Source organism: Panthera leo, chromosome C1 (assembly GCF_018350215.1).
Source record: "Panthera leo isolate Ple1 chromosome C1, P.leo_Ple1_pat1.1, whole genome shotgun sequence".
Taxonomy (NCBI): domain Eukaryota; kingdom Metazoa; phylum Chordata; class Mammalia; order Carnivora; family Felidae; genus Panthera; species Panthera leo.
In genome coordinates, this window is record NC_056686.1 from 8,349,692 (window position 1) to 8,363,416 (window position 13,725).

At 59.3% G+C, this 13,725-nt stretch overlaps 1 protein-coding gene across 1 annotated transcript in view; it reads left to right on the forward strand.

Moving 5' to 3' along the window:
• DISP3 (dispatched RND transporter family member 3) overlaps positions 1-8,460 on the forward strand; it is a 30,370-nt gene extending 21,910 nt beyond the window's left edge. The window contains exons 13-20 of the mRNA XM_042953193.1: positions 1,608-1,738; positions 1,818-1,990; positions 2,958-3,084; positions 3,602-3,747; positions 4,990-5,149; positions 5,720-5,833; positions 6,292-6,458; positions 7,252-8,460. Coding sequence (XP_042809127.1) covers positions 1,608-1,738; positions 1,818-1,990; positions 2,958-3,084; positions 3,602-3,747; positions 4,990-5,149; positions 5,720-5,833; positions 6,292-6,458; positions 7,252-7,614 — 1,381 coding nt within the window. The 3' untranslated portion in view covers positions 7,615-8,460. The remainder of the gene's footprint in view (positions 1-1,607; positions 1,739-1,817; positions 1,991-2,957; positions 3,085-3,601; positions 3,748-4,989; positions 5,150-5,719; positions 5,834-6,291; positions 6,459-7,251) is intronic.
• The last annotated feature ends 5,265 nt before the right edge of the window (positions 8,461-13,725 follow it).

Below are 13,725 nucleotides of genomic sequence, written 5' to 3' on the forward strand. Positions count from 1 at the left end.
CTCTGCCTCGTGCTGGCTCCGTAGCTCCTTCGCGAGCCTCATGTGCTGGCCTCTTTCCAGGGTTCAGGGGTCTACTCAGATGCCCCCCCTGGGGAGAGGCTGTCCCCCCACCCCGCCTCCATCCAGAAGAGCCACACCCGCTCTCTCTCCCTGCGAGGGACCCCCTGCTCCCAGTCTGGCCCCATCATCACCTGGAAACACACTGGCTGGTTTATAAGCTGTGTTGCGTCAGGAGCGCAGGCATCCTTCCACGGGCGCCCTGACTGCTTCCCCTGCTCCGTCCCTCGCACCTGGCATGATGTCTTGCACACAGGGGGCGCTCGGCTAACACTTGCTGAATGAATGGACGTGTGCGCTCCGTACGTCCTCTCGAAGGCACTCTTCACATTCTCTCCCAATATAATCAATTCAGAAAACACCGCCATCCCCCTCCCCGACCATAAGGAGACAGGAGAGGGACTGTGTCTATTATACTTACCTGTCGTATCCCCAGGCCCTGCCTAGTGCCTGGTATGACATAAGTGCCCCAAAATACTTACTGAGTGTTGGGATTCTGTGCCTGTGCACTGGAGGGGTGGGGGGGCGGGTCTCTGAGCAGCTGGGGGCACCTCTTTCCCAGGTTTTATCCCTGTGTTCTGACCCCACATTCATTTCTCCATTGAGGCTGTATTTCTCGTTCATTCACGTAACAAACATGGGGCACCGACTGTGTGCCGGCACCGTGCTAGTCCTGGGGATACGGTGGTAAACAGGACAGATGTGGGTCCTGCCCTTAGGCCAGCTAGCGGGAGACAGCAGCTAACGAGTCAGCCGCGATGTCGTTACAAATGATGATACGTGCCCAGAGAGCAGCAGTGCGGTCCCTGTGCTGGTGACACACGGGGCTAAGGTCTCTGACAGCCTGGCCTCAGGGCACCAGGCACCCACAAAGGCTGGACTCCACTTGAGGCAGAGGGCAGTGGTGCAGAGGTTGGGGGGAGTGGGGAGGTGACTGAGACGGGTTCCCTCGGTCCTTCCAGCCTCGGGTACCCTGGCTCGGGCAGTGGGGGTCCCTCTGCCCGCTCTCCCCTGAGGCCAGGGCTGGGCTTGCTCTGCAAGGACACAACGGCAACTGGGATCAGGCTGCCTGGACGAGCTTAGAACATTCTAGAAAGAACCTTGAGCTCCATCAGGTCCAGTGGTGAACAAGCTAACCGCGGAACCCTTGCTTCAGACAGAATCTTGAGGCTCAGTGACTGTTCAGGTTAAGGTGAGGGTGCCTCTGAGCAGGAACCCTGAGGCTGGCCCGGGGGGCCCCTCTGTGAACTCTTGCACCCCCTGCAGGGCGGTTTGGAAACCTGGTCTTCACCCCTCATGCAGCAGGTGGGGAGACACGCAGAAGGGAAGGCTGTGAGGCAGCCCTGGGAAGGGCCTTGGCAGTGGCCAGACTAGAAGTGGCCTCCAGAGCCCAGCCCCCAACCTGAGACCACATCCTGGTGCTGGGGGACCCGAGTCCGTCCCCTGCACTCTTCTAGCCCCTGCTCGCAGCCACACATGGCTGTGCTTGCCTCACCTCCCAGGCTCCTCCCGGCCTTCCCAGCCTCAGCCCGGCTCCTTTGCCTCCACAGGAAAGTGTACTTTGCTCAGTCCCACAAGCCCCCTTTCCACGGGCGTGTGTGCGCCGCGCCTCCGGGCTGCTTGCTCAGCTCCAGCCCCGACGGCCCCACCAAAGGCTTCTTCTATGTGCCCAGTGAGAAAGGTACGTGCACGGGGAGGCTGCCTTGGGGCCTGGGGAGGCCGGGCCCCACCCTCTTGTACAGACGTGACTCCCTCTGCAGTGCCCAAGGCCCGCCTCTCGGCCACCTTCGGCTTCAACCCCTGCGTGAACACCGGCTGCGGGAAGCCAGCCGTGCGGCCGCTGGTGGACACGGGAGCCATGGTCTTCGTGGTCTTTGGCATTATTGGCATCAACCGCACGCGGCAGGTGGACAACCATGTCATCGGAGACCCGGTACGTGGGCCCACTTTGAGCAGATGCCGGAGGACCCGACTGCACCAGGTTCACAAACCAGGCTCGGGCGGCCACTAGCCCTGCTCCCCACACCCCCTCCTGGCTCCTTTGCTCACCGAGCTCAGACGGGACCACCATGGGCTCTTGAGGGCACTGTTTCTCTTGAGGAGTGATCAGGGTTGAGCTCTTAGAATCACCCAGGAATCTGGGTACATTTTGGGCCTGAGCTGGTTGCCCCCTCAGCATGAGGGGCTGGAACGGAGCTGAGGGAGAATGCAAGTGTGTAAACCCCCGCCTTCTGCAGGAGGCCCTCCCTGCACCCACAGCCCTTGCTGCGTGCCTGACCGAGGGGCCCTCCGTTCTGTCTCCTCCCTTGTACACGCTTGTGCCCTGTGCTGGGCTCTCAGGTGTCTGAAAGGGAGAGACACGGACGGAGCCGTGGCTGGGTCCGCCTGGCACAGAGTGGGGGCTGAGCACGTGGTAGGCAGGGCTGTGGATGTGGTACCATCATAGCTCCTGCCTTGAGAAGCCAGTCCAGCTGAGTATACAGGAATCTTTCCCGAAGTAATTCGGGAGCCAGAACAGTCTGAGATCTGTGTGATCAGTCTAGACCGAAGATCCCGAGGTGTTTAGAGGAGGGTGGGGAGGTAAGGAGGGGACAAAGCTCACTGGGGAAGTGGGTGAGGGATTTGGATGTGCAGAGGGAGGGGAGGGAGCAGGAAGCCCCCGTGAGAGCCTGTGGGTAAAAGCAGGGGTGAGCCCGGGGGGCTCACCGTGCAGGGTGGGCAGTGGTGGGAGCCCTACAGAGTGGACTCGGGCAGGGACCTCAGGCGACTGTGCCCGGGGCTCCAGCACAGTGTCTGTGATGGTGGTGGGAGCTTCGGAGGTTCTGGTCCCGGGGCAGGGCCCAGGGCCGAGTTCCTGACTCACTGAGCAGCCTGTGCCCGCTTGTGTCTCCTTGGGAAAGGGCAGTGTCATCTATGACAGCAGCTTTGATCTCTTCAAAGAAATTGGGCACCTGTGTCGCCTCTGCAAGGCCATCGCGGGGAACTCGGAGCTGGTGAAGCCAGGCGGGGCCCAGTGCCTTCCCTCAGGTGCGCGGGGGGAGGACAGGCTGGGGAGGCTCCACGGGTGGACAGACGTGAGCACACACACGTGTGCCTGGCGCGTGTCCTGCAGACAGGCATCTGTGCCTGAATTTGCATCCGCGCTGGGGTGAGGGGTGCGTGACTCTTCCCGAGTGGGCTCATGCGTGAACGTGAACAGGTGCAGACGTGCACATGTGTGGGGGCACCTGCAGGAATAGCTTTTCCAGAACTGGGAGCCAGGGCCGGGGCTGACACAGATGAGGCCCTGCCAGGGCTCTGCTCAAGGGAGCACAAGATGTCCTTTTCCACCCCAATGGCAAGTGACTGTTGTAAGTTGCCTAATGGCACTGCCACTGGTTACAGACACGTTTGAAAGCTGGGGGGGTGGGGGAAGGGCGTGCACCCCTCCCACGCTCTCACCCGGCGGGTGAGGACACACGTCCGGTGGGGGGGGGATGGGGTGGGGCAGGGGTGCTCTCCTGGGGTCCCCTCCCTGACCACCTCTCTCCCCTTCTCCCCGCAGGCTACAGCACCTCCTCCGTCCTGCAGATGCTGCACCCTGAATGCAAGGAGCTGCCGGAGCCCAACCTGCTCCCGGGGCAGCTGTCCCACGGGGCGGTGGGCGTCAAGGAAGGCCGAGTGCAGTGGATCTCCATGGCCTTTGAGTCGGTGAGCTCCCGTGGCCAGCCGGGCACAGTGCCGAGGGCTCGCCTCACGTGTGTCCCCTGATTCCCCGCCCCCGGCCCAGACCAGAGGGGCTGCTCGGGTCACGTGGTTATGAGTGTCAGCATCGGGTATTAAACCAGGGCCACCTGACCACAGGGCGCTGCCCTTTCTCTGATGTCGGCTGTCCGCCGGTTCCCACCAGCCCAGGGTGTGTGTCGTTTTGCAGCCTCTGGGCTGGGGAGCAGACGAGGTTGGGGGCTGGTGAGAGTCTAGGATGCTCCCCTCTGAGGGCCCCTTTGGGGGGCCTGGTTGTGGGTCGCAGAGCCAGGTGCTGGGCCTGCCCCGGAAGAGCTTGGAAGCCAAAGGACCAGCCATCCACGCACGTCACTACTTCCTCTCTCATCCTGACACTCCCTGGACTCCCACGTGCACACGCACGCACACGCACACGCACGCACACGTGAGCACACGAGAGCCCTGACTTGGGCATCTGCGGACCTCAGGGCCCTGGCACTTCGCTCCACGAGGCTTCCCAAGCCCGCCCCTGCTGTCCCTGTGCCGAGACCCAGGGTCCGGCTCCACCTCTGATCCTGGTGTGCTCCGTGTCCTTGAACAAATCACGTATCCCCGCCGGCCTCAGGTTCCTCCTCTGCAGAACGGGGTCAGTGAGGATACACGTGAAAGTCCCAGAGCAGGGTGAGTGCCTGCCTCTTCCCCCGAACGGCTCCTCAGAGCTGGGGGCTGTGAAGCAGACTCACGCTGCAGCCAGGAGACGGGCAGCTTGCTGGGCAGTGACAACAGCTATGATGGGGAAGCACCGAGGCCTTGCAGAGCCCAGCAGAGGCCTGTCTCGGTTAATCAAAGAAGGGCTCCTGGAAGAGACAGAACCCTAGTGAGAGCCTTGAAGGCCAAGTGGGAGCTGGCTGTGCAGGCAGAGGGAACAGCGTGTGCAGAGGGCGCGGCGTGAGAGCGCGGGGGCTCTGGGAGCTGCAGCGGGCTCTGCTAGAAAGGGACGGGGACTGTGGTTACATCAGAGCCTGCTGCCCTTGTAAGGATCACACGTGCACGCAGAGGCTGGTGGGAGGTAATCCTGGACTGTGGCACCCTCCGCCCCCACGCACAGCATCCTCTGTGTGCAGGTGGCCAAGGGCCGGCTGCATCTGCCACAGAGCAGACCAGCTGTCACCTGGGAAGGGTGAGTGGGCACCGCCCCCTGCCCGTCTCACTGACTCATGTGCCCCACAGACCACGTACAAGGGCAAGTCCTCCTTCCAGACATACTCCGACTACCTGCGCTGGGAGAGCTTCCTACAGCAGCAGCTGCAGACGTTCCCTGAGGGCTCAGCCCTGCGCCGAGGCTTCCAGACTTGCGAGCACTGGAAACAGATCTTCATGGAGATCATAGGCAAGTGGCAGCCCTGCCCCCACGCCAGGGCCAGGCTGGTGGCAGCAGGTGGGGGAGGGGGCAGGGACAGGGAGGTGACCTGGGGTGGGGAGGGCAGGGCAGGGCCTGTCTGAGCTACAGCCTGTCATCTCCTCAGTCCTGGCCAAGAGCCCTGCAGCAACCAGAACAGCACGGTGGCCAGGAGTACCCATCGGAGGCCAGAATTGGTGTCTCCTGCTCTGGGGTACCTAGCCACGTTCTCTGATCTTGAATCTGGCCGCCTAGAAAGTAACAGTGATCGCCACATGGCAGGTCTCTGTCATGCTGGGCCTTCCCGGTGCCACGCCCCATGCCGAGGGCCTGACCCACGTTCTCTCTAAACTCCCAACAAGGCCTGTGGGGTAGGGGCTGTGATTGCCCTCTTTTGCGGGTGAGGCGCAGGGAGGTCGTGGCTTGCCCAGAGTGACACAGCTAGTGGTGACCGTGTCCACCCGTGGAACCCCAGTAACCTCGGAACCACGGAGGGGAGGGGGGCCTGTAGGCGCCGCACCCACGAAGCCCAGCTGAGGACCGTCTGCTCTTGCCTTCCAGGGGTGCAGAGCGCCCTGTACGGCCTGGCCCTGTCCTTGCTCATCTGTGTGGCCGCCGTGGCCGTGTTCACCACCCACGTGCTCCTCCTGCTGCCTGTGCTCCTGAGCATCTTGGGTATGTGGCAGAGGGGTAACAGGCATCAGGCTGTGGGGCCAGGAATGGGCAGGGGCCTTGCTAGTGGCCTCCGGTCGGCGGGTTTCTCTCCACCCTTAACTGTCACATCTCCTCGGTGAAGGTTTCCCAACCACCCCCACCTCCCTCCCAGGCAGAAAGACCCTCAGCCACAGGCGTGCATAGGACGGTGCCCCACAGGCGTGTGTGCTCCCACAAGGGAGCCGCGTGTCGCCAGGTAGTAGCTCCTGGCCCAGTGACCCCTTGCCGCACCTGTCCCCCCCTTGGAGCGTCCGCTTCTCTCTGGCCCTGGCCCTCCTTGTCCTTCCTGTGTCTAGAAGTGGGGGCTCCACTCTAGGCTTGGCCCCATTCCCCAGGGGCCCTCCGAGTTCGCCCAGGACCCCTCCAGGACTGTGTGGGTGAGGCTGGGTCCAAGCTGCCTCCCCCCCTGCCCCCTGCAGGCATCGTCTGCCTTGTGGTGACCATTATGTACTGGAGCGGCTGGGAGATGGGTGCCGTGGAGGCCATCTCCCTGTCCATCCTCGTCGGCTCCTCCGTGGATTACTGTGTCCATCTGGTTGAGGGCTACCTGCTGGCCGGAGAGAACCTGCCCCCGCACCAGGCTGAGGTGAGCGACCTGCCAGTCCTACCCCAACGCATCTCCCGTCCCCGGTGCAGCAGAGGGGTCCTCCAGGACAGCTGGACATCCCCGGTGCCCAACTCCCAATCAGACTGCGTTCCAGGGGCTGAGGTTTCCACGGCCAGTCTCCTCGCCCAGGGGACTTGGGTCCTAAGGCATTTCCACCGAGCAGCGCTCCGGGCCTTGGGCGGGTCCATCCCCCAGCCTGTTTCTCTAATGAGCATAAGGGGTTGGACCCGTTGACGCCCAAGGGCCCTTCCTGCTTCCCTGTGTCGAGTCTCATTCTCCAGCCTGGGGAGCAGGGCGGGCTGTTCCAGTCGTGACTCTGAGGCCACCAACCACCCGTCTGGACCTCTCGGCTTAGTGAGAATGTACTCACATACTCTGTGCCCACACCAGCTCTGGGTCTCGTAAAGTTTTCGTTGTTTCCTAACCTGGAGTTGTGGTGGTGTGAAAACGCTCATAAATACGCGAATCAGCTATGTGTTTAGGTGCTTTTGGTCAAAAGAAAGAGCTCCGTTCCAATCAGGGCCGTTTGTGAAGACCTACTGTGCAAATCAGCCTTAGCCTGGTCGTCATAGCAACCTTTAAGCGCCTGCCTGTGCGCCCTCTTCAGGGAGTTGGTTCATCTTCACACCCACCCTGGGGAGCAGGTGCTGTTACTGGCCCCATTTATGGAGGCAGAATTGGGGGCCTCCAGGAGCGGGCTGGCCCCAGGCGGGGAGGGATCCCGCTGGCATGTCCGTCCCTGGCCCCAGCTCTTGCCCTCACCCCACACCAGGACACCCACTCACAGCGCCAATGGAGGACACTGGAGGCCGTGCGGCACGTGGGAGTGGCCATCGTCTCCAGCGCCCTCACCACGGTCATCGCCACGGTGCCCCTCTTCTTCTGCATCATCGCCCCGTTTGCCAAGTTCGGCAAGATCGTCGCGCTCAACACAGGTGTCTCCATCCTCTACACGCTCACGGTCAGCACGGCCCTGCTCGGCATCATGGCCCCCGGCTCCTTCACCCGGACCAGGACTTCCTTCCTCAAAGCCCTGGGCGCTGTGCTCCTGGCGGGGGCCCTGGGGTTGGCCGCCTGCCTCATGCTCCTCCGGAGTGGCTATAAGATCCCCCTGCCCACTGGGACCTCCCTATAGCGCTGGCACTGGGCCCTGACTTAATGCACCTTTTGTCCAGCGGGCGTGGGACGAGGCCCTTGCTCTCTGATCCCAGAGACGTGTTTCCTGGCTCGGCTCTAACTCGTTCTGTTCCCAGGCCTGAGCTGGAAAGGCGCCAAGTCGCTCAGCGTGGGAGCCGATGCCCACCTGTGTGGCCCGCACTGCCTTCATCACGGCGCCCAGCCAGAGTTGGATGGGAAGCTGGCTACCATCGTGCCAGACATCCCCTGATAGCAGAAGAGTCCAGCCCCCCTCCATGCCGGGTCACCACGGGGGTGTCCCTCTCACACTGCCTCAGTGCTGACAACTTTCGCATGCGGGTGTTACAGGGCCCCCGTTCTACAGATGTGAAAACTGAGGCACCAGGAGGCACATTGACTGACCTGTAGCTGGGTCGGTGACAGAGCCCAGCCGCCTCCTGAGTCCCATGCTCCCCTCGGGGAATTTGCAGGAAGAGCACAGCAGGTTCAAGGGCAGGGGCCTTGCACCCCCTATCCTATTTTTCCCTTCCCCCAGCTTTATGGCGGCCAGTGCTGGGTGGTCCTGTGGTCCCTCCCAGGCCTTTTGGTCCTGGCCAGAGAGTACAGAGACTGGCCTGGGGTTCTGCATGCCCGACCCTGGCCCCAGTCTCAACAGGCTCCTTCTCCCCGGGGGCTGCAGGGCCCCAACACAGCCTTCCTCACTGATCCAAGTCCCCAGCTCCCCCACCCGACTCTGGGGCCAGAACTGGGGGAGACAGCCCCTGGGAGATGGGGGCTGATTGTGCCTGCCGGCATCTCACAGCAGATGGTTCCAATCCCAGTGACAGGAAACTGCCGCCATTAACACGAGCATCGTAACATCGCTGGCTCCCCCATATTCTTCAAATCGTGATAACTATTCGCAGGCGAGGGGGTGGGCCTGGGCCCCCCAGGGACCAAGGTCCCAGAGTGCTCTGCGTGCAGGGGCGAGGTTGGGGGCTTTGGGTAGCTCTGTGGGAGTGGGGCTCAGTAGATGTGCCTTCTTTTAAGGGGTTCCTCTGGCTCCTTGGCTGGGGCGTTTTTGAGCACGTCTGGCGTGCCGCGTGCTGCACCAGGTACTGGCCTCCTTCCTCGGGGCAGACGCTGCCCCCTGGGCTTTGGGGAGCTGCACACAGACTGAGCGGGAACTGAGCCCTGAGGGTGAGAAAGGTGTCAAGGGTGGTGTCCGGGCTAGCTCACCTGGCCATCTGTAAATATTAACTGGGGTCCAGGGATGCACAACAGCAGCACAGCACCATGTTCCCACTTAGTGTCCTACCAAGCAGGGACTCGGTATTTGTGCCGGGAACAGCAGACTTTTGGACTGCTGCCCTCCCCACCCCCACCCCCCCATCTATGGTGAAGACAGACACTGAGCAGTTAATGGTACCAGTTACCGTGCTGGACGTCCTTCTGAGGATTTGTATTAATCTGCTGGGGCTGCCATAACAAAATGCCACCGACGGGGGTGGGGGGTGGGGGCGGCGCTTAGACAACAGAAGCTTATTCTCTCGCGGTTCTGGAGGCTGGAAGTCCAAAACCAAGGTGTCGGCAGTGTGGTTCCTCCTGGAGGTTCCAAGGGAGAATTTGTTCTGGGCCTTTCTGCTGCCTCCTGTTGGTTGCTGGCAGTCCTTGGTGGTCCTCGGCTTCTGGACACATCACTCCAATCTCTGCCTTCGCCTTCTCGTGCTCGTCTTTTCTCTGTGATGTTGACGTCATTTTCCCTAAGGACACCAGTGGTATCGGATGAGGGTCTGTCTTAATGACTCGACTTTATCATCTGCGAGGACCCCATTTCCAAGTAAGCTCACATGTGTAGGTGCCACGGTTAGAATTTCAGTGCGTCTTTCGGGGGGACATTTCAACCCAGAACAGGGCTCAGCCTGCATAGATCCTTCATTAACCTTACAGAGTGGGTGCTAGCATACCCATTTTGCACACGGGGAAACCAAGGCTCTAAGAGATGGACTTGGCTAGGTCACATAGCTAGTTAAGGTGGAGCCAGACTTTGCCCCCAGCCAGCTTGCCCCAGGATGTATGCTCGGCCAGTAAGGGCATACTGCCTGTGGGAGAATTATAATAAAGCCCGATGATGGGGACATTCAAAGTTGGTGGTCACATCGAGCGAGAGGCCTATGGTTAGAAAATCTGGGTTGGAAACCGTTGAATGTGTACCATATTCACACTTAAGCACTCTCTCGTCAGCCTTAAGTGAAACCTGAGCCCTTGGAGGCCCAGCAAAGAGCACTGTCTCTCAGGGGCAGGTTGTGCTTGGGACCACACAGCCCTGAAGGGGCTGCTCAGGGATTCAGGCCAGGCCAGTGAACCCAGGGCTCTGCAGCGTGGGGGACCCTTATGGGGTTGTGCCCCTTCCAGTGATCAGCACTGTGGGAGGAGCAGGCAAGCTTCCGGGTGAAGCCCAGGTGGGAGGGGGTGACTGGGAGGCAAGTCAACAAGACAGCCCGGAAGGTGCTCTAAGAAAGGACTGCCCCGTCTGTCTAATAGCCTCTCCAATAACGTAGTTTTAAAGCAGAGGCAAAGTCATTTGCATATCATTTGCATGCAGTCCAATAATGCCCATTTGTAAAGAAACCCTCAGCCCATTTCCTTTTAAGAAACAGCTCCTCCTCCTTCCCCTTGGCCTCTGGTTTCTTCAGTGTTGTGGGGGTGTTGAGCAGGCAGCCAGGCCTTGGCGTCGCTGTCACCTCCCCGCAGTTGACTAGGGCTGCCCTGCCTGGGCACTATTCTGGGGACCCCTCTAGCTCTCCAGTGAGCTCGGCTCCTGTCTCACGGACGAACACCTGGGACGCAGAGGGGAGGGCAGTTTCCGGTAGCACCAGGCTTCTCCCGCCACCCCCCCCCACCCCGCCTCCCTGCCAGGCTCCCCCTCTGTGGGTGGCATTCTCAACTTAGGATCTTTATTTCCTAATCAAAGCTGACCTGTCCTGGTCCCTCAGGCCCTGTGTGGTGACCGCTCTGTCCAGCTCCCGGCCAGGAATGCTCTCCTCACCAGGGGCGGGGGCCGAGGCAAGGCTGAGGGAAGGATGTGGGTGACTATTTGGGCCCACGCACCTGACTGTCTACTTGTCTACAAGTAAATCGCCCTTTAACTTGTTTGTGAATATTCGCACGCAGAGTCCCAGAGGCACTAACTCCCATGAAAAGAACCTTGACCTTCCTTTGCTACTGATGCACAGCTCACGGTCTTAATGAGCTTTTGCTGAGCATTAATGAGATGCCCTTCATTAGCTCGGGCACAGCAGTTATTCTGGGGTCTGTGAAGATGTGCAGGCATTCAGCAGGCCAAGGAGGGCCACGGGACACCAGGGGAGCCCAGCAGAGAGAGACCCTTGTCACCTGCAAAAGTTCCCTGAGCCCCAGCTTCTTTCCCTCCTTCCTTTGGAGGCCAGGAGATACTTATTAATGAGAGCCAGCTTTTTTTGGAGTGCCGACTGCGTCCCAGGTCCTATCCATGCATTCTTGGGAATTCTCACAGCTTCAGAAGGGAATGTTTTTGTTCTGTTTCACTGCTGAAGGAAATTGAAGCTCAGAGACAAAAAGTAACTGGGCTGAGATCACACAGCTTGTGAGAGACAGAGCTGGGCTTCCCACCCAGGGCTGTTGGCTCCTGACTATATGTTCTCTGTCCCCTTCAGCCTCTCAGCATGCACCACCTTTGACCCGAGGGCCAGCTGACAAATGTCCCTCAGTTGCTGTCCCCTGCCTGCATGCTACTCTCAGAAAAAGGAACACCAGGTCTAGAGTTGAGAGCCCAGTGTCCGAGTCTTAGTTCCAGCCCTGCCTGGGTGACCTTGAACAAACCACTGAACATTGATATAATCCCTTGGGAAATGGGGCAGGGGACAAAACGATGTCCAGAGCTCCAAATCCTTCCACTGCTATGCTGGCAGAATTTGAGTCTCCTGAAGTCCAGCTGTCCTCTTCGTCCACCATCGGTGGCCATCCCAAGTCTCTCTTGTTCCCATCATTGTTCACATCTGATAGGCAGAAGAATACCCATTGGAGCTGTGTGTTCATTTGTCCAACAACTTCCTTGCTGAGCACCTACTGTGTGCCAGGCAACATTCCAGGCCTCAGTGATACAAGGTAACGCAAACACAGACCCAGACCCTGACCTCCTGGACCTTACTGTGGAGGTGGGGAAAATTAACAAAAGAACCCCTCGGGGTGCCTAGGTGGCTCAGTCAGTTGAGCGTCTGACTTCGGCTCAGGTCGCGATCTTACAGTTTGTGAGTTCCAGCCCCACGTTGGGCTCACTGCTGTCAGCTTGTTAGCACAGAGCCCACTTCAGATCCTCTGTCCCCTTCTCTCTCTCTCTCTCTCTCTCTCTCTCTCTCTCTCTCTGCCCTTCCTTCACTTACGCTCTCTCAAACGATAAATAAAACGTTAAAAAAAAAAACCCTCAAACACATAACCACAAACAGCAGTGAGGAAGAAGAGTGAGGAGAAAGGGCCCTTTCTGGGACTGGGACTGGGACTGGAACTGGGACTGAGGACCGGTTTTCTCGCCTCTGGGGAGTTGATCCCACCAGACACAGGCCTTCTTGAGCCAAAGGACAGCCCACTGCAGGCTGATGTTAAGCATAAAAGAAGGGATTCATTGGATCTTCGAGGGGGCAAGGCTGGAGGCTTTGGGGGCAGCAGACGTGGAAAGAGGTAACACGCTGGCCCAGGAGAGAACATCTGGCTCAGAGTGACACGCACAACCCACCAGGTGAATCAAAGGGAGCTGAGCAAAGCACGCAGAGTGGCCCTCTGCACAGGCCTCGCAGGCCAGCCTCGGTTCCTGCAGAAAGTTCCTCAGGAAGAACCAAGTCTCCTTTGCCTCTAGAGGAGTTTGGAGCGGTGGTCACACGCACTCCAGCAGGCTAAATACCATTGCCTTTGGCATTCAAGGCTCTGCAGAGTCCTGTGAAATGCCAGCCACTCCCAGCGGATGTGAAATAATACGAGCCCAGCCTCCCTCTTCCACACATCACTGTGCCTGAGGGGCTCAGGCTGGCATGGGGCTTGATGTCTTTGACCAGCCCCACCCTCCAAGGCTGCCTGGATTTGCCTTTGAGACTAGGTCTGCATCCTGAGACCAGGTTGCAGCAGATGGCAGAGCGTGCTTCCCAGCCACAAAGAGGTGCTCGGGCCCCCCCACCACCACACCCCCAACAGGGGGCTCAAAGGGAGCCTCTTCCTTTCCCCCACCCTCTTCCTAAACTTTACTGTCTCCTTCTTGGCTTCCCCACCTGTAATCTGTCTCCCATACAAGCCCATTCTTCCCTCTCTGGTCACTGCACCTTGATTTTTCCTTTGAGGATCTTCCCACATCCCGGACATGTGGTGCAGGTGAGGCTGAGACCACCCTCCCCCATACACACACACTCCCCCAATTACCCCCTTACATCACCCCCACCCCTCCACCAGGTGAGTGGGTATGTAACCCAGGCCTGGACAATAAGCACATTCCATCTCCTGACCAAAGTGATTGGTGGAGGGATGGGCACCTGACCCAAGTCGGTCCATTGAGTGTCTTCCTGGGGACTTGCTGGAATCATGGGAAAGATGTACTGTCTTTTGACTGATATTCCCAGGTTGTGGGAGGAGCCCAGAGCCTGCCTCGAAATGAGGCCAGATCAGAGGAAAGCAGAGCTAAGGGTAAAAGTCAAATTTCTGATCACATTACTTAAACCTCTGGATCCAGCCATGCCTGAAGCTAGACATGCCTAGATTTCTTTCTTAAGCCAATAAATCCCCTTTTCCTTAAGCCACTTTGAGTAAGGTTCTCTTTCACTTTAAATCAAGAGTCCTAACTAAATAGCCCCCCACCAAAGGCTTCAAGAGCTTCTAATATTTACAGGCTTAAGCCCCAACTCTTGCACATAACATTCAAGGCCCATAATGACCTGGCCTTAAGCCTCCCTTCAAGCTCACCTCCTTCAAGGTCCTCCAGCCATCCTAGACTCTTCATCTGCCCCAGACATTCCCCATCTCCATTCTGGACTATACGCACATGTCCCCCTTACTTTTCCCCCATTAACACTTGTCAAACTCTGGCCTGTCCCTCAAGGCTCAGCTCAGA